This window comes from Mesocricetus auratus, unplaced genomic scaffold, assembly GCF_017639785.1.
Source record: "Mesocricetus auratus isolate SY011 unplaced genomic scaffold, BCM_Maur_2.0 Super-Scaffold_100025, whole genome shotgun sequence".
NCBI lineage: Eukaryota > Metazoa > Chordata > Mammalia > Rodentia > Cricetidae > Mesocricetus > Mesocricetus auratus.
In genome coordinates this window covers 6577597-6600700 of record NW_024429206.1, presented here as the reverse complement: position 1 = coordinate 6600700, position 23104 = coordinate 6577597, and the positions used below count along the sequence as shown (strand labels likewise).

The window sequence follows — 23104 nt, the reverse complement described above, 5'->3', positions numbered from 1 at the left end:
ACTAGTAGTAAGATTCATTCAGTGCTATTAAGCCACACACAACTTGTGCTGAGAATCTACAGGCACTTGTTCATTTAGTGCTCCCACACACCTACCAAATGGTTTCCTTTTATACTTAGCCCCCACTAGAAGAGAAACAAAACAGGTTTAAACAGTGCCGGTATGGCTCCACTCCTTTTGACTAACTGTTTTGTTCTGAGGCACTGGGCATCCAACTCTGAATATGGGGCATATTAGGTAAGAGCTCTACCATCGGCCTTTTATTGAAATCTTATTATTTACCTATTTAGGCACTGTTAGTCGTAAACACACCTATGCCAGAGAACACACCTTTGAGGGTCACTTTTTTGTCCACTAAGACAACACATTTGAGCAAAAGCCTCATCTGTACACACCCTCCCACATTCTAACTCCTGAGGTCTGTGCTGCCTGGCACACCTACTCGACCTCCTGGAGATGATTCCCTTCCATCCTGAGCATACCGTTTTCTAGGGTAGGACCAGCTACAGAGGGACTACAGTATGAAATAAACATGCAGTACCATGCTATAAAATTAGGAATTTACCCTGGTGTGATGGCGCGTGGGGAGGTCAAGACTGCGAATTTCAGGCCAGCCTAGGCTACCTGGGTAGACCGTGTTAGGGTGGGTTGGGGAGGGCACGAACAGAAAAACCCAAAAGAAAACAGGGCCAAGTGAAGACGGTCGCACTCTTCTCTCAAGCCCAAGACCTCTTCAGACACAAACTTTAGGAATGAGACAGCAGAGTTTTAAACCAAGCCCTACGACCTTTAGGGCGACTGAATCGGTGACTTGCCTCAGGGTGCTTTGGGGACCCTTTCGAGGCCAGAGGTCACTTGTCAAAAGCTGAAAAGTGTGCTGACCCCGGGTGGGGGTAAGAAGTGGGAGGCACCTGGGGTGGCGACTCCCCGTCTTCTAGAAACTGCGGTTCGAGGGCATACCCTGGGCTAACCTCGGTGGGCCCGGGCAGGCCGGCCCTCGCACCCTTCCAGGCAGCTGGGTGGGCCAGGAGCCAACTCCCTCTCCACCCCGGCTCCGCCTTCAGGGTGTGTGGGCCTGCACGCGTGCGGCGCATCGCCTGGGCAACCGACGCTGTGCGCGGTGCATTGTGGTCTGCAACAAAATGCAGGAGAAAGATCCTGAAGGAACCATTGAATCCATGGACCAATAGGGAGAGGATGCTTGCTGCACTCAGCCAATAGAGACGTGCGTCGGGGGCGGGGCCGCGGGCGCAGGGCGGGGCCTCGGGATTAGGCGGCGGCGGCTGGCGTGGGGCTCCTTAGATGCGCCACGGCTTCGGTAGCGACCGGCTCTCCTTAGCTGCCTGAGCGGCGCCAGCACCTTCCTCGGGAGCTCGCAGCAGCCGGCTGGCTCCTGCTCCACGGTGAGAGTGGGCTCAGGTCCCCCCGGGCCCCGGGGCCTGCCGTGCGGGCCGCGGGAGCTGCGCCTCGGGGCGGGTGGGGGCGTCGTCCTCAGGGGCCGGCCAGGAGGGCAGCGCGGCCCGCACCCTGACCCTTACCTCTCCCGCGCCTCCTCCCTCAGGCAACCATGTGCGACCGGAAGGCGGTGATCAAAAATGCAGACATGTCGGAGGAGATGCAACAGGACTCGGTGGAGTGCGCTACTCAGGCGTTGGAGAAGTACAACATAGAAAAGGATATTGCGGCCCATATCAAGAAGGTGAGGACCGGGCAGCGCATAGTTCCCCCCCCGGGCGCTTGTAGTTTTCCCGTGGCACTCAGTAGGCTCGGTATAGACAGTTCTAGAAAGGACGCAGATGGATTCTGCGTTCCTCTTGGGAAGACCAGACCCTCAACGCCCGAAGTTTTTTTTTTTTTTTTAATCCCAGCTCCTTGGGGGAAAGCGCCACCTAGCAACGGTTTCCAAGATCAGGGAGCAGCGAGAGGTTCCCCCTACTGATTCCTGCGCCGAGGATGTAGCTGGGTGTGTGGGGGGGTGTGCGCTGCGTGGGTGTTTCCAGCCGGGCTAGGAGGAGATTTTGCCAGCCTTCCAGCCGGGAGTTAGTCGGCAGTTCAGGGAAAGTGGGTGGTAGTGGTGGTTGGGGGCTCGGGTGGAGGCTTGGTAAATGGCAGTTTGTAGAGAGCTGGCAAGACTGCAACTTCTCAAGCTGTGTTTGCTGGAAAGAAAGGAAACTGGAAGCCGAAGCTGTGGGAGGGTTCCAGTGGAGAATGGGAAGATGAAAGACTTGACATGGAGCAGAAATGAATACCTTTTTTGACAGACGCAGTAGCATGTGCATCGGGATTGTAAGAGACATTTTGCTTACATCATCTTGGACCCCGGTTCGATCCACCTAGTGAAGAAATGAACATTTCTAGTTCTAGTGGCCATTGGGATAGGGAAAGCAGGGAACAGATACTCCCTAACTTGCTAATCTTTAAGACTACGTAGTAGATGTGGAGAGGAGAGCAGTTTTAAAGGATAGTCTAGCGTCTTAGCTGTCAGATTCTCTTGCCTTCTTATTATTTTTCAGTATAGCTTGATTTAGATAATAATCGAGGCTTTGTCCTTTAGTTCTACAAGTGTCATTAAGGCCTTGGGGGGTAGTTTTTACTGTCTTCATGAATTTGGGGTGTATGGCAGGATAGTTATCAGGAAGAACCTGATAAACTACAAGCGCTGATGTCATCTGTCTCCATTGAAAATATGAAGTCAGAGGTGCACTGGGCATGGTGGTACACGCCTTTAATTCCAGCAGAGGTGGACAGATCTCTTTGACTTCAAGGCTAAGCTGATATACATAGGGAGTTCCAGGACAGTCAGGGCTTCATATCCCTCCAAGAAGTCAGATATAATCACTGAAACAGAATGTCTTTGAAAATGACTCCTGCCTTTGATCTCCTCAGCTCCCATCCCATCTTACCTCAGACTGCAATCATGTTTGCAGTACTGTACTAGGTAGGTGACTTAGAGTCAGGGAGCAGTCTTTTTTTTTTTCTCTTGAGACAAGGTTTCTCTCTCTGGCTTTGGAGGCTGGCCTGGAAGTAGCTCTTGTAGACCAGTCTGGTCTCAAACTCATAGATCCTCCTGCCTCTGCCTCCCAAGTGAGTGCTGGGATTAAAGGCCTGCACCACCACTGCCTGGCTCCAGGGAGCAGTCTTTATCACAAGAATTTGCTGGAGTTGTGAGTATAGCTCTGTACACCTGAGGCCTTGGATTCAGTCCCAAGTGTGGAAACAATTGAAGATGTTTGTCCTTTCTGGTCCTACAGGCTTTGGCTTTTCTAGAAAGTGAATTCTCTGTACCACTAAAATTCTGTTTTATTTTTTACCAGGAGTTTGACAAGAAGTACAACCCCACTTGGCACTGCATTGTGGGGCGGAACTTCGGTAGTTATGTGACACATGAAACCAAACACTTCATCTACTTCTACCTGGGTCAGGTGGCCATTCTTCTGTTCAAATCTGGTTAAAAGCATGGACTGTGCCAAACGCCCAGTGATCCATCCAAAAACAAGGACTGCATCCTAAATTCCAAATACCAGAGACTGACTCTTCAGCCTTGCTATGGGAACACCTCGTTTGAATCTGTTGTGTTTTGTACAGGGCATCACCCTCTGTACGAGTTTGTGGTTATAAAATAATTAGTAAAACAGCTTACATTTGTATTTATTTTCTAGTCCACACTTCTGTACCCGTTTTTTTCTCCCTTAGGCCATCCCTTTAAAATAAATCTGTTGGCGATGTGTATGTGTCTTAGTTTGTTCAAGTAGAGTAGGACTGGAGCAGGTTACCAGTTGATAGATCACCAGGACTTAGGGTTGAGGACTCCATGTTTTATGGGACTAGGCATTCTAGTGCTTTTAAGATAGAAAGCCTGGCTGGGCGTTAGTGGCACACGCCTTTCATCCCAGCACTTAGGAGGCAGAGGCAGGCGGATCTCTGTGAGTTCGAGGCCAGCCTGGTCTACAAGAGCTAGTTCCAGGACAGCCTCCAAAAGCCTCGGAGAAACCCTGCCTCAAAAATAAAAAAAAGATAGAAAGCCTGGCTGGCCACACAGGTTTCTTCAGATGTTTGAGCTATTAACCCCAGCTCTCCCAGAGGCCAGGTGTGCCTGGGTTAGAATGAGACTGACTCCTAGTGCTTTCACTGGCTGTCCTCAAGTCAATTAGTAAATGAGTTTTCATGAAAGGACCTCATTAAAGCTGTGGGTCTAGTCACCAAAAGCTGACTGTGGTCATTTTCAGAGAAAAGCATGTATTGGAGGCCCCCTACAGGCTGAGAACCAACCCCACTTTGGGAAAGTACAAGAGTCTCACCAGGGTGCCATCTCCATTTTCACAAGATAAAGCCTCTTTTGTTGAGGTAATTGAGGTTTTAAGCAGCCAAAAAGCTGTTCCACAGAATAGTGTGGCAGATTTAACTTAGGGATAGCATCAGATCAGTTACACCTTTGATTTTTTTTTCTCTACACCTGAACTTGGTCAGATACTGTGTTTTCTCAGGGGCAGGAATTCCATGGGAAGGGAAATGTCTTTACTGTTTGCCTACATGTGTGGAGGTCAGGACAACCGGGCAGTACCATGTAGGATCTAAGAATTAGACTTGATGACAGGTCTGTTCCATGCCTGTTTGGTTTTTGTGACTGTCTTATGTAGCCCAGGCTGGCCTCAAACTCACTATGTAGCTGAGGATAACCTTCGACTAATCTTCCTTGTTCATTTGCCAAGTCCTGGTGTTGCAGATGTGTAACATCCTTCCTGGTTGTTTTAGTGTTTGTGACAGCTGACATGTGTTCCCTACTATCTTCAGAAAAATGGGGTATTTTGTTTGGAGAAGGAGACTACGGTCATGGTAATTCAGATTTGTACTTTTCGAACAGGTAGAGATGTTTTCCTCTTCATGACCTGGCTGTGTTTTTATTTGAAACCTGACAGGAATTTGACCATCAAAGCTAGATGATGTCTCCAGCAAGTTCCTAGAGCTGAAGCAAGACACCATGGCTGGACACAGAGTTCTGATAATTTGATCTGGCCTGTGTTTCCTGTCAAAAGGGCTGGTGGCTTTTGACTTTCATCTTCAGGTTCAGATGAGAAAACATGTTGCTATAGAAATAAAAATCAGTTGGATGGTTTATGGATATTTCTCAGTGCCTGTACCTTCCTGTTAATTTAAAAGCCAGTAGGCTCCAAGCTGGCTGAAAAAAAAATGTATTTTTTTAAAGTCTAGCATTTTTCTCGGATCCTCTCAATGCTGTTCTGAGACATCTGTAGTTGGCTGTCTGGAAGCTGTCCAGTACAGGTGAGGTCTTGTGAGATCTATAAATGCTCCCTAGTGTGCTAGGCCTTTCAGATAGCCCTGACTATGTTGTTATGTTTTACTTTTGGAGACAGGGTTCATAAACACGTTTCTTTTCATATTTACATTTGTTTTACTGTTTATGTGTATCACTGCTTGCGTGTACGTGTGTGCATAGTACCCACAGAGGTCGAAAGAGCAGGGAGTGAGTGTTCTTACCCACTGAGTCTCCCAACCTTGTCCCTTCCTTTTCTTTTTTGCTATAAACATGTATAAATATATTCTGATAAGCTCTATTTACCAAGGCTTGGCAGTGACTTTCTTGATGATGAACACTGAGGATGCTGTCTTGGTGACAAGGACTGATAGACGTCAATGGCGTGTACTACATTTGTGTCACCTCCTCCAAGAAAGAGCAGCAAATACCAACCAAATTGTAAGCTTTACTGCTTCCCACAGTTCTACTTTTTTTGTTTGCTTCTGGTGATGAGAACCAAACCCAGGGCCTCACCAGGCTAAGCACATGCTCTGCCACTGAGCTGTACCCTCAACCCCCAGTTCTAATGTGCTCACCTCTGAGCACCTCACCCGCCCAAAGTCCTAACTGTCAGCATTCTGACTTGGACCTGGGCTTTTGGCTCTAGATTCAATTCTAGTCTGAAAGACTGGCTCAAACCATCCTTGGCTTTCAGGGATCCATTATCCCTCTGGAACTCATCTGTGATAGAGATGCTACCAGGAAGCTTCAGAACTGTGTGAGTGCTGGTTTTATCTGACTCCACACTGCACAGCCAAGTGTTATCAGGAGTTCAGCAAAACCAGGTCAGACACTTTGGGGAGAAAGAAGGCCTTGGTGGCAGCCTAACCTTAACCCTAACCCTAACTCTAACCCTAACCCTAACAGCTACTAATGAGAGCTGCAAAAAATGGCAGGAGTTTGTGTCTTCCTTTTTGAGACTGATGAATGCAGAATCCAAGGCGTTATACCCTAAGAGGAGGTGGATGCTACTGTCTCCTCAGGGAGATTCTCTTCCAGTTCCAGGCCTCAGCAGAATGACTGGTTCGTGCTGCACAACAGAAGGGAGCTAGAGTTTGAAGCCAGAATGAATGGCCACAATCCCTGTGGTCAGGTTTTCGAAGGTCACCTTCTGAAAGCCTGCATCTTCAATCATCTCCTTGAACTCTTCCTAAAACACAAGAAAAGGCACATGGGATGCTTGGGTTTCAACCTCAGGGCCTTTGCTCTTAGTTAAGAAAGCTCTGTACCTGATTAGGGAACTTCCGAATACTTTCCACAAGGTATTGATAGGACTTCCAGTCTCCTGCAATGACCTCTCCAATGACAGGGATGACCTGGAAACTGTACAGATCATAAAGCCTAAAACAAACAAACAAAAAACAGTGGCAAAGGCAAAGATTAAGATTAGAGTGGACTCTGGGCATACTCCTGGCCTCTCCAGTCATAGTGTAAAGAAAAGTGGGGGCTAGGAGAGATGGCTCAGTGATTAAGAATGCCTGCCGTAGCCAGGCATGGTGGTGCACACCTTTAACCTCAGAACATGGGAGGCAGAGGCAGACAGATCTCTGAGTCTGAGGCTAGCCTGGTCTACACAGAGTATAGAGTGTTCTAGGACAGCCAGGGCTATACAGTGAGACTCTGTCTCAAAAACAACAATAACAAAAACATCTTTACAAAACTCTGCGTGGATCCATCCCCTTAACAGTAAGTGAGATGGTGTAAGCCAGGAGTCACTGACTCACATGCCCATAGAGGTCAAGCAAGTGCCTGAAACAAGGCAAGCAAGCCAAGAGCAAGGCTGAGAGGCCCACGGCAAATGACAGAGCTGCACAAAACCAGAGCAGAGGCCGTTAACTCTGCCCCTGATGCCTGCATGAAGGAGCCTGCTCTACCCAGCTTGTGACACAATCCAGGTTCTTCTGTAAAATGTCCTGATAATAAGGTTTTGGCTGGCTGGTGTGTCTGAGATAGAGCCTCACTCTGTAGACTAGCCTGGCCTGAAACTCACTATATAGACGAAGCAAATATTGAACTTGAGGTGATCCTCCTGCCTCAGCATCTTGAGTGTTAGGACTATAGGTATGAGCCACCCACCACATCTGGCTATTACATTTCTTAAAGTAACTTATGAGTCAAACAAAACCATGTGGGTTCATATGGCCTCTGGATGCTTGTTGAGGCTCTTCTGGCCCAAGCATTTCCATTAAGGACTCGCCAACCTCTTCAAGTATCCCTGCCCTTTGGTGCCTCTGAACCTACAAAGTCAGATGCCTGTAGCATACTGGCTATTTTCTATCTATTTGTGGTGGGGAACCTTGTTACCAATGCTGACCTGGATATGAGGGGATCATTCACTTGGCTAAATTCCAGACAGAGAAACCGTCCTCCTGGCTTTAGGACCCGATGTGCTTCCTGGAGTGCCTGAGAGAAAGAGTGAGAAGAAAATACTCAGCAGACCTCTCCAAGGGTCAGAGGCTGGTTTAGTGTCTTTGTGCACAGCAAACATTCTCCATAAACTCCCTTTTATAGCCTCAGGAATTACAATGCAGAAATTACCCCATGTTACAGGCATCTGATGCCCATGACTAGAGAAAGGGGCTGATGCAGGAAGATGGGCACAGCTCTAGGAAGAAAAGCTTAGAATTATGCGTTTGGCCACAGTGGATAACCTCTTCCATATAATGATTTTGATTAAAAACATTTATTTTCTGTGTAAGGGTATTGTGCCTGCATGTGTATCTGTGAATCTTTAGTGTGCCTGGTGCCTGCAGAGGCCAGAAGAGGGCATCATATCCCCTGGAACTAAAGCTAGAGACAGGTGTGAGCTGCCATGTGGATGCTGGGAATGGAACCTAGGTCCTCTGGAAGAGCAGCCATTGGGCCATCTCTCCAAACCCCAATGTAACAATTTTAATTAAAGGACTCTATCTGACAGAAAATGACAGGTATGTGAAAAATTCATTGTATGTGACACATCTTTAATCATGGAGAACCTGGTTAACATCATGGGAAATCTGTACAAACAGAATTGACTCACCTATTGCCAAAGGACAAACTAAGAGTTTTATGTGATAACATGGAGGAAAATCACTATATAAGCCCGACTAGTGGCCCAGGTCTGTACCCTAGCTGCTTGGGAGACCGCTCAGAAGACTCTGGTCAGTTCAAGGGCAGTCTGGGCTCCAGGGTGAGTTTAAGGTCAGCTTAATTTAATGAGATTATGAATGAGCATGTATAAAAGCCCTGAATTGAATCTTAAGCAACACAGACACATACAAAATCACTGGTATGTGTGTGTGTGTGTGTGTGTGTGTGTGTGTGTGTGTGTACGCGCATGCATGTGTGTGTGTTTCTTTAGAATGCTGGAGACTGAACTCAGGGCCTTGCACATACTAGACAAATTCTCTGTCACTTAGCTGCAACGCCAACACACATCTGGCCTTTTCCCTGGAACTTGATCTACAGACCAGGTTGGCCTTGAACTCAAGAGATCCGCCTGCCTCTGCCTCTGCAAGGTTAGCGCTGTGTGCCACCACTGCCAGCTCCTCCTGCTTGTGTGCAAGCACTTCCCTGGGTGAGCCATTTCCCCAGCCCCTGCTAAGTACTGGAGTTACAGGCATATGCCACCATGCCTGATTGTAATAGATACACTTAAAAGGCACAAAATAGTTTTACAAATACACATGAGGAATTGGGGACTGTGTGGCAGAAGAGGCACCAAATGGCTGGGAATTAGTGTGGGTAGGAAGTTCTCACTGACACACATAATCTTCAACTTTGATCCTATTCAAAAGTATTTCATTTGAATCTTATTACTTTATTTCTGTGAGATACAGCCATTACAGGGCCTGACTATAGGACAAGAACTCAACACATAGACTCCTGTGGCCTTCAACTTGCAATGAGGGCTCTGCTTCTGCCCCAAGTGTTGCTGGGTCACAGGCATGAGCCACCACAAATGGCAAAAACATGTTTCAATCAAAGCAAATAATAAACCTTCCACAGATGCAGGATGGCCATGAAAGCCAAGCTGCGGTGCGGGTGCTGGCTATACCACAACAAACTGAGCAGAGTAGCATAGAGAAGGGTTCATTTTAGCTTACAATGTGATGAGTTCCAGGCTGGGACAAGGTGGACCTTCGCCTGCAGACTCTGCTGAAGATGGACAGGATGTGTCTAAAAGGCAGAACAAACTGCTTGCCTTGAAGCCAAGAAGCAACAAAGGACAGCTTTTCTTGTTTGTTTTGTTTTTTGGTATTTTGAGACAGGGTTTCTCTGTATAACAGCCCTAGATGACCTAGAACTAGCTTCGTAGGCCAGGCTGGCCTCAAACTCACAGAGATCTGCCTGCCTCTGCCCCCTGTCTGTGGGGATTAAAGAAGCCACATCTGGCTTCTTCTTCTTCTTTTTTTTGGTTTTTTTTTTTTTGGTTTTTCGAGACAGGGTTTCTCTGTGGCTTTTGGAGGCTGTCCTGGAACTCACTCTGTAGACCAGGCTGGCCTCGAACTCACAGAGATCCACCTGCCTCTGCCTCCCAAGTGCTGGGATTAAAGGCATGTGCCACCAACGCCCGGCCACATCTGGCTTCTTTTGTTTTTTGAGACAAGGTCTCATACAAGAACCACATACCTGGACTTGGTTGTTTTAAATAGGATCAAGCCAGGAGACACATGCCTTTAATCCTAGTGCTCTGCAACCAGAAGTAGGTGACCTATGTAGTGAGCTTGAGGCCAGCCAACATAACAAAGTGAGACGTTTTCTCCAAAACAAAGCCCACAAAAACCAAAACAACAACAAAAACGACCAAAGCTGGCCTGGGACTCAAGACCTCTGTCGCAGCCCCCCTGGTCCTGCAACTGCTGCATATGCTATGACGCCTGGCTTCAGAACTACATTCTAGCAAATGAGCAGACCCAGAGAGGAATGCAAAGACTCTCTGGTCTGTAGCTGTGAGAGATGTGTATCTGAACTGGAGGGCACTCAGTGGCAGTTTGCTGAGGATTATGTGGCATAGGAAAACCCCACAGGCTGGTGTCACAAACAGTACAGAATGTGCAAAAGATGGAAAATTTCCCCCCTACAGTAGCAAAATAATTAATTACAGGATTAATTTGTCTCTTTAGAGAAAGGGGTTTTTGTTTTTTAAATCTGGATGTGATATCTCATGTCTGTAATTTTAGCATTTGGGAAACTGAAACAGGATTGGTGCAAGTTCTAAGACAGCCTGGGCTACACAGTGAATGCTAGGTCAGCCTGGGCTACAGAGTAAGATCCTGCTTCAAAAGAACAAAATGAGGGCCGGGCGTTGGTGGCGCACACCTTTAATCCCAGCACTCGGGAGGCAGAGGCAGGTGGATCTCTGTGAGTTCGAGGCCAGCCTGGTCTACAAGAGCTAGTTCCAGGACAGCCTCCAAAGCCACAGAGAAACCCTGTCTCGAAAAACCAAAAAAAAAAAAAAAAAAAAAAAGAACAAAATGAGGATTTGTTCTTTCGAGACAGATATTGTTACATGGGTCTTGCTGGCCTGGAGTTCATTATGTAGAACAGGCCTCAAACTTAAAGCAATCTTCCTGCCTTTGCAGTGTTGAGAATATAGCCATATGCTACCACACCTACCAACAAAGTGCTTTTTTTTTAATTAAAAAAAATATATAGCTGGGTGTAATGTTACATAACTTTAATCTCAGCACTTGGCAGGCAGAGGCAGGTGAATCTCTGAATTTGAGGGCAGCCTGGTCTACCCAGTAAGTCACAGATAGTAAGTTCTATGCCAGGGCTACATATGGAAACCTTGTCTCAAAAAAAACAAACTACACACACACACACACACACACACAAAGGAGGAGGAAACCTCTAAGCTTAAACAGTCACTCCTCTTAAGTATTGAGCCCAGAAAAGAATCTTCCTGTCCTCTTGAGGGGTAAGTCCACACCAGGCGAACTGCTATTTCAAAGTCACATGCATGCCGAGCATGCACTTATTCATACCCGGTCAATGTGTGTGACATTCCGGATCCCAAAAGCAATGGTGTAAACATCAAATTGGTTGTCATCAAAGGGCAGCTCTTCAGCATCTCCCAGTACCCAGGCAAGTCCTGGAAGACAAAACCAGTTCTGGGTATAAGTCTAGGTAACCGTTTCCCATGCACCATAGGGACAGTGAATCTGCGGATTCTGCGGTAAGTCTTGAGTGCCCGCCCTAGCATTGATGTGTGTAACTTGTGGGGTGGTGATGGTTCAGTGGCACACAGCCCACGGTGCAAAGTCTGGGTAATGTCAGAAGCGAGGGAATTCAATAACTGTCTGGTTGTTGTGCAATATTACCTTAACTGTGTAAAGGAGTGTTCCATTTGTTTACACTACCTTTGTTTAACGATGTAAAGGTGTGCTGCCTTGCCTGCCTAAGGCATCTGATTGGTTTAATAAAAAGCTGAATGGCCAGCCAGGCGTTGGTGGTGCACTCGGGAGGCAGAGGCAGGTGGATCTCTGTGAGGTCGAGACCAGCCTGGTCTACAAGAGCTAGTTCTAGGACAGTCTCCAAATCCACAAAGAAACTCTGTCTTGAAAAACAAAAAAACAAACAAACAAACAAAAATTGCTGAATAGCCAACAGCTAGGCAGTAGAACAATAAGGCAGGGTTGGCAAGGAGAAGAGGAGAAAGAGAGGGAAATGCCCAGGACCAGCCAGGCAGGCAGCTGCCAGACAGACATGGAGTAGGTCATACAGAATGAAAGAAAAATAAAAAGCCCTAGGGCAAAATGTAGATGAAGAGAAACAGGTTAAGTTATGAGAGACAGGGTTTCTCTGTGTAGCTCTGGCTGTCCTGCAATTCAATCTGTAGACTAGACTGGCCTTCAACTCAGAGACCCGCCCACCTCTGCCTCCCCAGTGCTCTGATTACAAGAGTGCGCCACCACACACCACACTCAGATTGGAAACCTTTTCAGAATTTATGTCTAATTTACTACATATGAATGATGTTAGCAAAGGACAGATTCCAACCATTTACCTCAAATGGATTCTTTGTTTTTGTGTGTATGTGCATGTGTGTACGAGTGTATGTAAGTGCACCACATATGTACAAGAGCCACAGAGGTCAGAAGAAGGTAGGAGCCCCTGGAATTAGAGTTTTAGGCAGCTGTAAGTTGCCATTTGGATGCTGGGAACCCACTACAAGAACAGTATGCTCTCAGTCACTGAGCCATCTCTCCAGCCCCTCGCTTAAACACCATAAATGGCTTTATTTTTCATTGCATAATCATGCAGATAGAGGTAGGACTGAGTATTGGCTCAAGGCTAGCCTTGACTGCTAGCCTGAGTCATGTGACATCTTGTCTTAAACAACAATGAAGTCCTAAGCAGGTTCATAGCTACACTATGGAGGAGACAGTTCCAGAAGTGGAACATTACCTATCATTTCACTGTTAGCTCTCCATTCTTTATGGCAGAGCACCAGAAAGGGAAATATATTTGTCAGTAGGAGTAAGACACACAGTGCCTTTGCCCAGAGATAGCTAACAAAGGAGTCCTTCATGGTGAAGGCCAAGTGGGCTGTAGTCCGTCTAGGCAGCTTCTTCTTGGTGTGTGAGGAGGAGGAAGAGAACAATTGGCCTAAAATAACCAGACATTCACAGTGGGAGGGGAGCAGGAATGCTGCTGACGTTGCCCAGAGCATTGACAGAGAACCTTTTTTGCGACTTGCCGTTGTCTCTCTAGCTGCCCGCACTGCCTTGACGGCATGGAGGAGGACAGTCCAGCTGTCCCAGAAAGCTGTCAAGTGGGTGCAGTATTCAGGATTAGCAGTGAACCTGCAAACATTAAGGGCAAGCTTGTGTTGTTCAAGATGGTTTCACTGTGTAGCCTGGACCAGCTGGGGACTCACCATGTAGAGTTCTCACAAAGATTTCCTGGTTTTGCCTTCCAAGTTCTGGGATAAAAGCTATGGATAGGCAAGTATTCTGAAATATTCAATGGTCAGGTGTAAAGGCAGTGGTAGCAATCACCTGGTTCAATCTCCAGTACTGAGAAAAGGAGGGAGGGAGAGAGGAAGGGAGGCAGGGAGGGAAGGAGGAAGGGAGGGAGGGAGGAAAACCTGTGTGACTTAAGAAGCTCCTGAGCCGGGCGTTGGTGGCACACGCCTTTAATCCCAGCACTCGGGAGGCAGAAGCAGGCGGATCTCTGTGAGTTCGAGGCCAGCCTGGTCTACAAAGTGAGTTCCAGGACAGCTTCCAAAACAATACAGAGAAACCCTGTCTCGAAAAACCAAAAAAAAAAAAAGAAGCTCCTGATATGAGTTCAAGGCCAGCTTGGTCTACCGAGTGAGTTACAGGCTAGTCAAGGCTATATACAGTTAAGACCCTGTCTCAAATAAAACAACAACAAAACCAACAACTTGAAGATGTTTAGGGCCAGTGAGATGATGGCCCAGTGGGTAAAGGTTCTTGCTGTCAATCCCAATTACATGAGTTCAATTTCCAACTCCCACAAGTTGTCTTCTGGACTTCCACAGGAGTGCTATGGCACCAGCATAATTTCCCCCCTATCCCGTATTAAATAAAAAAAAAACATAATTTAAAAAAGTAACAATGGTCAGGCCTTTAACCCCAGCACTCGGGAGGCAGAGTTTGAGACCAGCCTGGTCTACAAGAGCTAGTTCCAGCACATTCTCTAAAGCCACAGAGAAACCCTGCCTCGAAAAACAAACAAAACAAAACAAAAAGTAACAATGGCTAGAGAGATGGCTCAACTGGCTTCTCTTCCAGAGGGTCTTAGTTTGATTACTAACACTCAGCTGGCTTACAACCATCTATAACTCCAGTTCTAGGAGATCTGATGCCCTCTTCTAGCCTCTGTAGGTACCAGACACCCACATACTGCAGACATAGATACAATTTAAAGACTATAAAAAATTTTTAAAAAACTGTAACAAAAAAGAAGATCCTTGGGCTGGAGAGATGGCTCGGAGGTTAAGAGCCCTGGCTGCTCTTCCAGAGGTCCTGAGTTCAATTCCCAGCAACCACATGGTGGTTCACAGCCATCTGTAATGAGATCTGGTGCCCTCTTCTGGCCTGCAGGCATACATGGAGGCAGAGTGTTGTATACATAATAAATAAAATCTTAAAAAAAAAAAAGAAGACGAAGAAGATCCTTAATCTCTCTGGGCTGCACAGTACTGTTCGTCAAGCTTAACATGACGCCCGGATTCTGGACTGCACCTATGAGTCGTGCTCAGTCCTAGAAACCTCCTTCATTCACACTTCCCTTGGAACATAAGACACTCTAGAATCTGGTGTGCATCGCCTTCCTTTGTAAACGTGCAAACAATGCCTGTGTCTGCTGAAGGACTCACCAGCTGTGTGTCCTTGGTCCAAGGCTTTCTGCTTCCCAACCTTTAGCATCTCCCTGTTGATGTCACAGACCGTGACAAGTGAACCACCCAAGGGATCCTCTTCATTCTGGTACTTTTTGGCAATTTCTTCCCAGGATAAATTCTGCTGGGTCCGTAACTGTCTCCTCTGTTTTCTCTGATGCTGTGCCTGCACATAACTAAGGAACCGGAAGGCGATGTCACCTACGGGAAGCCGACAGAAGGAAAGATACAAATTAAACCCAACAACTAGTATCTCAAGTCCCAAAGAGCAGAGGCAGAGGGATGTGACTGAGGAAGGATGCTACTGCTCCTTTCAACAGAAACGGGTTTCCCACCCCCCCCCCCAAAGGATGCATCTATGTTTAGGATGTACTTCAACTTCTGATCCTCCTGTTCCGCTCTCCTGAGTTGGGATCATAGATGCATGCTACCATTCCTCCCTGCCTCCCTGCCTGCCTCCTTTCTCTTCCCCCCTTCATTTCTTCTTTGCTACTGTTTCATGTAGCCCAGTGTGGCCCTGGGTTCACCAAGCAGCTAAGGATGATTCTAACTCCTGGTCCTCACGCCCCCACTTCCTGAGTATACTGGGATTATATGTGTACACCACACAACTGGTGTTTAGAATAATTTTCACATTAAGGGCTGCAGGTGCATGGCTCAGTTGGGAGAGTACTTGCCTAGCATGTACAAATCGAGGGGTCACTACCTTGGAGGCACGAGGATCTTTGTGTTAAACGGCATGTCAGGCCGGGCAGTGGTGGCACACGCCTTTAATCCCAGCACTCGGGAGGCAGAGGCAGGGGATCTCTGTGAGTTCGAGGCCGGGCTGGACCAACAGCCTCCAAAACAATAGAGAAACCCTGTCTCGTAAAACCAAAAAAAAAAAAAAAAAAAAAAAAAAAAGGCCTGTCGGATCTAAATAGCAAGTTCCAGGCAGCCAGGGCAACATAGCAAGACTCTAAAAACAAAGACTTAATGTAAGTAGTGTAAGATGCCTTTTGGCATCATAGGTCCCAAGTCTAGATTCAACTATGGATCATTGGGCAGTGAGGCCTATCACACCCCCAGACTGTGTCATTTCCTAAACAATACTGTGGAACAACAGCTCACTTGGCGTCTGTAGCTGACTTGTATTGTTGTGTGACAGTGTGCTCAACCAAGGGTTTGAAGTGTGAGCCCAGGCAAGTGCTCTTCCCCCAAGCTCCACCTTAATCCCAAGAATTATGCTATTGATGGTACTTTTTATTTATTTATTTATTTATTTATTTATTTATTTATTTATTTTTTGGTTTTTCGAGACAGGGTTTCTCTGCATTGTTTTGGAGACTGTCCTGGAACTAGCTCTGTAGACCAGGCTGGCCTCGAACTCACAGAGATCCGCCTGTCTCTGCCTCCCAAGTGCTGGGATTAAAGGCGTGCGCCACCAATGCCCAGCTGGTTCTTTTTATTTATTTATTTATTTATTTAGAGGTGGGAGGTTCATGTAATCTAGGCTGTCCTCAGTGTGCTATGTGACAGAAGATGACAACTTCCATTTCTTTGGCCTCCACCCTCTGAAGGGTAGGATTGCAAGTGTGTACTACCAGTCATGGTTTATGGGGTACCGGGGAGTGAACCAAGAGTCTCATGTATGCAAGCTCTCTACCAACTAAGCCACATCTCCAGCTGTATTTGTTTGGTTTTTATTATTATTAGGTTTTTCCTTCATGGGTATTTTTGTTTGTTTTTTTGAGACAGGATTTCTCTGTGTAGCCCTGGCTGTCCTGGAACTCATTCTTTTTTTTTTTTTTTTTTTTTTTTTTTTGGTTTTTTATGAGACAGGGTTTCTCTGTATTGTTTTGGAGGCTATCAGTCCAGCCCCGCCTCGAACTCACAGAGATCCGCCTGCCTCTGCCTCCCGAGTGCTGGGATTAAAGGCATGCGCCACCACCGCCTGGCTTCCTGGAACTCATTCTATAGACCAGGCTGACCTTGAACTTAGAGATTTGTCTGCCTCTGCCTCCTGAGTGCTGGGAATAAAGGTGTACACCACCACCTCCCAGCTTACATTTTTAAGGTTTTATTATAATTATGTGAACATTTGTGGGGTTTGTGCATGAGTGCAGTGCCTATGGAGTCCAGAAGAGGGTGCTGGACACCTGCAGCTGAAGTCACAGCAATTGTGAGCCACCTGACATGGGTGTGGGAACTGACCTACGGTCCTCTGCAAGAGCAGTATGTACTCTTAACCACTGAGCCATTTCTCCAGCCCCTATCTGTTTGGTTTTTGGGACAGTGTCTTGATCTGTAGCCTACTCTGGCCTCGCATTCACTATAAAATTCAGGCTGGCTTTGAATTTACTTGGATCCTCCTGCCCGAGCCTCTGAAATGCTGACATTAAAGGTTTTCTAATGTACAATTTCTCAGCATTTTTCTCCCCCGGTACTCAGTGTGCAACAAGAAACAAAGCCTGCAATATGCTTTGATGTTGATGTGGAAGTGGACAAGGCAGGACAGCGGCCTAGACAGCTTATGCGATGTGACAAAAGGCTCCTCTGCAAACAGGAGGAAAAACAGGCTGGGGCCAAGCTCTGTGATAAGCACTTATCTACAGTATTTGTGAAGCCCGGCGTTTACTCCCCAGCACTGAGGAGGAAAACCAAAGTAAAACAAAACAAAACAAAACACCATGTGGGCATGGTACCCTGGGCCTGTAATCCAGCACCTGGGCAGCAGAAGCAGGAGGATCACAGATGACAAGAAGTTTCAAGGCCAGCTTGGGTTGTTACATAGTGAGTTTAAGGTCAGCCAGAGCTACACAGTCTCAAATACCAAAAAAACAAAAATCAAAAGAGATAGAACAGTCATTCAGATGATGAAATGTCACAGAACACATCTTAGTTTGTAAAATCCTCTCTTAGAAAGGCGCCAGGCACAAAGCTGCCCTGGAAGGCATGTTTGCCCTTTCTCAGATGCTGGTCCCCACTTTCAGTCACCACCGTCAGCCTCATGGCAGGTGAGGCAGCCCACTTCAACAGCAGACAGATAATTCTAACAGGTTACTCAGCCTTCCCCAAGGATTTCACATAGAGCATTACCTGTGCCTCCAGCCACATCGAGCAGCTGGGTCCCAGGCAGTGGGTGCATTTTCCTGATCAGCAGATCTTTCCAAGCGCGGTGGATGCCGAGACTCATCATGTCATTCATCACGTCATACTTCCTGGCTACACTCTCAAACACCTGATAGACTGGCGTGACACAGACAGTTATCAACATTGATATGGGGGAGATGTAAATGAAAAAGACAAAGGGGGGGCTTTCCCTCTTGAAAGTGCCTGTCTTTGCAAGGTGATGCTAAAGCCACAATGCTTGGTACCCAAGATGCACCTTAGCATTATGTTTCCCCTCTTGTGGTGCTAGGTAAGAACCCCATCGCTGAGTGACTTCCCAAACCCCAACACTACCCTGCATCAAATGCTTAAAGGTCCACAAGAGAAGCCAACCTGTTTCCTAAAGTCCACCCATCACCATTCAAATGCGGTAACCATGAGTATGCTAATGAAATACAAGCTTCAGGTAGCTTTCATTCCATGACTCATTATGAAAAAAAAGAGGTATATGTCATAATCAGTGACCAGTTATGTCATCTACTTTATAGACTGTGTGTGTCATCATGGATCAGTTAAACAGTGTACACTCATTCAAGCCAGAGCATAATACTTCTACTGTTTCCTTGTCTCTTGGTGACAAATCCATGTGGCATGCTTAGATAAATGAGAGAGGAAATGGAGCAACAAAAATGAGAGACCAGGGGAATGAGGGTATAGACCAGTGAGCATGACTAAAGCCCTGAATTTAATCCCGAGCATTGAAAAACAAAAAGCAAAAAGCAAACAACAATAGCAACAGCGAAGGGACGGGTACATACACGAAGGGAAAGTGACAGTGGTGGGAGCAGAATAAGAATGTGTGTCAGTGCAGTCACTAGCAGAAGAGGTGGCTGTCGGACAGACACAGCTGTGGCTCAAGAGCCTCCAGATACACAGCAGAGCAACCTCATGAGCGTAAACTTTCTAACTCAGGTGAGGCCTAAGGGTTGTGTCAACCTGGCTCAAGATTATTTCAGAGGAAGAAGTAGCAGGAAATAAAAACCACAGGATAGGGAGATGGCTCAGCGGGTGGAGGAGCACCTGCCACAGGGTCAGGGAAGTGGAGGAGCACCTGCCACAGGGTCAGGGAGGTGGAGGAGCACCTACCACAGGGTCAGGGAGGTGGCTCAGTGGGTGGAGCACCCACCACAGGGTCAGGGAGGTGGCTCAGTGGGTGGAGGAGCACCTGCCACAGGGTCAGGGAGGTGGCTCAGTGGGTGGAGCACCTGCCACAGGGTCAGGGAGGTGGCTCAGCAGGTGGAGGAGCACCTGCCACAGGGTCAGGGAGGTGGCTCAGTGGGTGGAGCACCTGCCACAGGGTCAGGGAGGTGGCTCAGTGGGTGGAGCACCTGCCACAGGGTCAGGGAGGTGGCTCAGCAGGTGGAGAAGCACCTGTCTCCAAGCCTGAAGATGTGAGTTTGCACCCCTGACCCACATGGCAAAGGAGAGGACTTCTGCAGATTGTCCTCTGACCTCCACTGAGCCCACAGACATGCACATGCACACACACACACACACACACACAAACACACACAAAATCAATACAAATAAAATAGAACTGTTTAGAATTTACATTAACAGTTTTTTTTTTGGTTTTTTGAGACAGGGTTTCTCTGTATTGTTTTGGAGGCTGTCCTGGAACTCTCTCTGTAGACCAGGCTGGCCTGGAACTCACAGAGATCCGCCTGCCTCTGCCTCCTGAGTACTGGGATTAAAGGTGTGCGCCACCACATCCAACCCTCAAAACATATTAATTTTTGTTTTATGAGTATTTGTCTGCATGCATGTCTGTGTGCCACATGAGCACCTGGCACCCATGGAGGCCAGAGGAGGGCATCAGATCCCCTGGACCTGGTTTATAGACGAGTGCTTCTCAACCTTCCTAACCCTGGCACCCTTTAACATAGTTCCTCACATTGTGGTGACCCCAACCACAACATTATGTTTGTTACCACTTCATAACTGTAATTTCACTACATTAAGAATTGTACTGTTGGGGGCTGGAGAGATGGCTCAGAGGTTAAGAGCACTGGCAGCTCTTCCAGAGGTCCTGAGTTCAATTCCCAGCAACCACACAGTGGCTCACAACCATCTGTAATGAGATCTGGTGCCCTCTTTTGGCCTGCAGGCAGAGCACTGTATACATGATAAATAAATAAATACTAAAATGGGGGGGGTTGTAATGTCATGTGATGGTGACACAGGGCTTTAATCCCAGCCCTAAGGAGGCAGAGGCAGGCAGGTCTCTGTGAGTTTGAGGCCAGACCGGTCTACAGAGCGAGTTCCAGGACAGCCAGGGCTACACAGAGAAACCCTGACTTGAAAAGCAAAAAAAACAAAATATCTTTAATGTAAACATCTTCTTTTCTGATGGTCTTAGGCAACCCCTGTGAAAGGGCCGCTCCACCCCCAAAGGATCACAGCAACCCACAGGTTCTGCTGTTACAGGCTGTGGTGAATCATCCTGTGAATGCTGGAAACTCATCTGGGCCCTCAGTGTTTCTAACCACTAAGCCATGATATTTAGTCAAGAATGCCTTGAACTGGTGATCCCACCCCAAGCCTCCAGAATGCTGCAACTGTAAGCATGGACACTACATCTGGCTGACAGCTTTCATGCTATTTCTTTTTCTTCTTCTGAGACAGGGTCTCTCAGTATATAGCCCTGGCTGTCCTAGAACTGACTATGTAGACCAGGCTGGACTGAAATCACAGAGATTAGCTTGCTTCTAGTTCTCATTTGTGTGTGTGTGTTTTTGGGGGGGGGGAGTGTGGAGACGGATGGTCTTTCTTTAGTAAGAAACTAAGAATGTGGACTCTGTAGCCAGAAAACCAAATGTGTTAGAACAGTAGTTCTCCCAATTACTAGCAACTTTGGATGTCTCTGTAGAGACAAACTCTCGTTATCTGAGGCCGGCTCCAAATTCGAGGAACAGTGGAGAATTACCTTGAACTTCTAATCCTCCAGCATCCACTTCCCAAGTGCTGGAATCACAAGTTTACACCACCACTTGCAATTTATGTGGCTCTGGGGATCGAACTGCGCCGCGGGAGTGACAGGCAAGCACTCTACCAACTGAGCTACACTGCCAGCCCGACGACCATTTTAAACTGTGCAAGTTCTTGCTTAACTCACCTCTGTGTTTCCTAAGAAAGGGACTAACAATAGTCACTAGTGGGAAACGATAGTGACAATGGGCGTGGAGGACGAGTCTGCATGATGCCTGGCATATGACAACCTCGAAGCTGATGAAGAGTTGAGGCTCATGCTGTGCTTAAAAGAGGGGGCAAGCCGGGTGTGGTGGCGCTCGCCTTTAAACCCAGCACTCAAGAGGCAGAGGCAGGTGGATCTCTGCGAGTTCGAGGCCAGCCTGTTACCTACACATCAAGTTCGAGGACACTCAAGGTGACACACAGACACGGGTGGTCAAAAAATTAAAAAAGAGGGCGCGCAGCAGGGTGTAGCGTCTCCAACGCCTGTATTCCCAGATACAGAAAAGGAGACTCGAGGAGCGGAGAGCTGAGTCCGGGAGGTGGGCACCCTTCGGGTGCAAGCATCACAGCTCTGGGGCTAACAGGACATTAAGCCAATCCTGAGATGGATAAAGGAAACCAAATCGATGCCACACAGGCCCCTCCACCGCCCTCTCGCCCGGTCACCTTTGCCCCCTTTCTCCTCCTCCGACACAGTCTCAAACCCGAAGTGCGTTTCCGCGGCTCGCTTCTCCTGGGACAAGAGCCGCGCACTGGGCGTGGCTCCGGGCCAGGACCGATGAAATCCGGGGAGCCTGCAGTCTCCCGCTGCTCGCGACCACCCGCGGCAGCAGTAGCGCCACAATCCACAGCTCCTGGGGGCCGCCATCTTGATATCCCGGCGCCCGCGGGCGGGGAGCACGTCGGGTTACGTCACCAGCCAGGTGACTGCTGCCGGCAGGAGACAATATTAGTGGAACGCACCCGAAAACACGCCTGTTGTTAAGGCGTCATGCTCGCTCTAGGATTTGAAAACCTGAAAGGCTTTCCTGGGTTCCCGAGTTTAGAATTCACCAGGAATGAGGAAAGCTCGGAGTGAGGCCCTAGTTGTGTTTTAGCGGTCTTATTTCCATCCTGCCCACCAGTACCTCTGCATCCCCAGAGCTAGGGTGTACCACCAAGCCCTGCATCTTATGTTTTCTGATGCGGAATCTAGCTGAAACTGAGCAATGTTGTAGCTAAAAGACCAAGATTTTAAAAAAAAGCTTTATTTATATATTTAATCATATGTAATATATTTTATATATGTGCTCGTGTGTCTATGAGGGTATGTGTATGTGCTTGTGGAGCCCAGAGGCATCTGATATCTTGGTGCTGTAGTTGTAGGCTGGTGAACCTACTTACTGACTTGGGTGCTGGTGATCTAACTGAGTTCTACCTGAGCGATATGTATCACAACAGATGAGCCACCTCTCCAGCGCCTTAAACGTTTTTTAAATCTGGAACTAGCTTACATAGTGCAGAGGGACTTGAAGTCATAATATTCCTGGTTCAGTTTCATCCTGAGGGCTAAGAACACAAACCTGTGCTACTCTCACCCCTTTCAGTGGCTTTTGGAATTGAACCCTTGGCCAAAGTGGTGCCGCTGAACTATGTCTTAGGATTTTTTTGTTTGTTTGTTTGTTTTGGTTTTTCGAGACAGGGTTTCTCTGTGTGATAGTTCTGGCTATCCTGGAGCTCACTTTGTGGACCAGGCTGGCTTTGAACTCACAGAGATCCACCTGCCTCTACCTCCTGAGTACTGGGATTAAAGGTACACGACACCTCTGCTGGTTTATCCTAGGGTTTTTTAAATGTACTTAATTTTGTCTTTTGTTTGCTTGCTTGCTTGCTTGTTTTTCTTTTTTTTTTTTCTTTTTTTCGAGACAGGGTTTCTCTGTATTGTTTTGGAAGCTGTCCTGGAACTCTCTCTCTGTAGACTAGGCTGGCCTCGAACTCACAGAGATCCGCTTGCTTCTGTCTCTGCCTCCAAATGCTGGGTTTAAAGGCATGCACCACCACCGCCTAGCATATTTGATTTTTAAAATTTCATTATTTGAGCCAGGTGGTGGTGGCACTCACTTTTAATCCCAGCACTCAGGAGGCAGAGGCAAATGGATGTCTGTGAGTTGGAGACTAGTCTGGTCTACAAAAGGTAGTTCCAGTACAGTCTCCAAAGCCACAGAGAAACCCCTTCTCGAACCACCCCTCTCCAGAGAAATTCATTGTGTCTTTTTGGTGTGTGTATGAGAGAGAGAGAGAGAGAGAGAGAGAGAGAGAGAGAGAGAGAGAGAGAG

At 47.4% G+C, this 23104-nt stretch overlaps 2 protein-coding genes across 3 annotated transcripts; one reads left to right on the top strand and one right to left on the bottom strand.

Annotated features, from left to right (window-relative positions):
- Positions 1-1241: 1241 nt before the first annotated feature.
- On the top strand, positions 1242-3727 carry Dynll1 (dynein light chain LC8-type 1). The gene is made up of 3 exons (XM_021232344.2): positions 1242-1403; positions 1562-1699; positions 3315-3727. Exons 2-3 carry the CDS (start codon positions 1568-1570, stop codon positions 3450-3452), a joined length of 270 nt encoding a protein of 89 aa, XP_021088003.1. The 5' UTR covers positions 1242-1403; positions 1562-1567; the 3' UTR covers positions 3453-3727.
- Positions 3728-5700: 1973 nt separating this feature from the next.
- Coq5 (coenzyme Q5, methyltransferase) lies at positions 5701-21690 on the bottom strand. Of its 2 annotated transcripts, none has more exons than XM_005078972.4 (7): positions 21456-21686; positions 17745-17894; positions 14646-14867; positions 11284-11390; positions 7629-7717; positions 6544-6655; positions 5701-6464 (listed from the first exon to the last, which is right to left on the bottom strand). In XM_005078972.4, the coding sequence occupies exons 1-7, from the start codon at positions 21655-21657 to the stop codon at positions 6363-6365; spliced, it is 984 nt and encodes a 327-aa protein (XP_005079029.1). In that variant the 5' UTR covers positions 21658-21686; the 3' UTR covers positions 5701-6362. The 2 variants fall into 2 exon arrangements, with proteins under 2 accessions (XP_005079029.1, XP_040587508.1); XM_040731574.1 differs by lacking the exon at positions 5701-6464 and adding an exon at positions 9400-9472 and having other exon boundaries at positions 21456-21690.
- Between the last annotated feature and the right edge of the window lie 1414 nt (positions 21691-23104).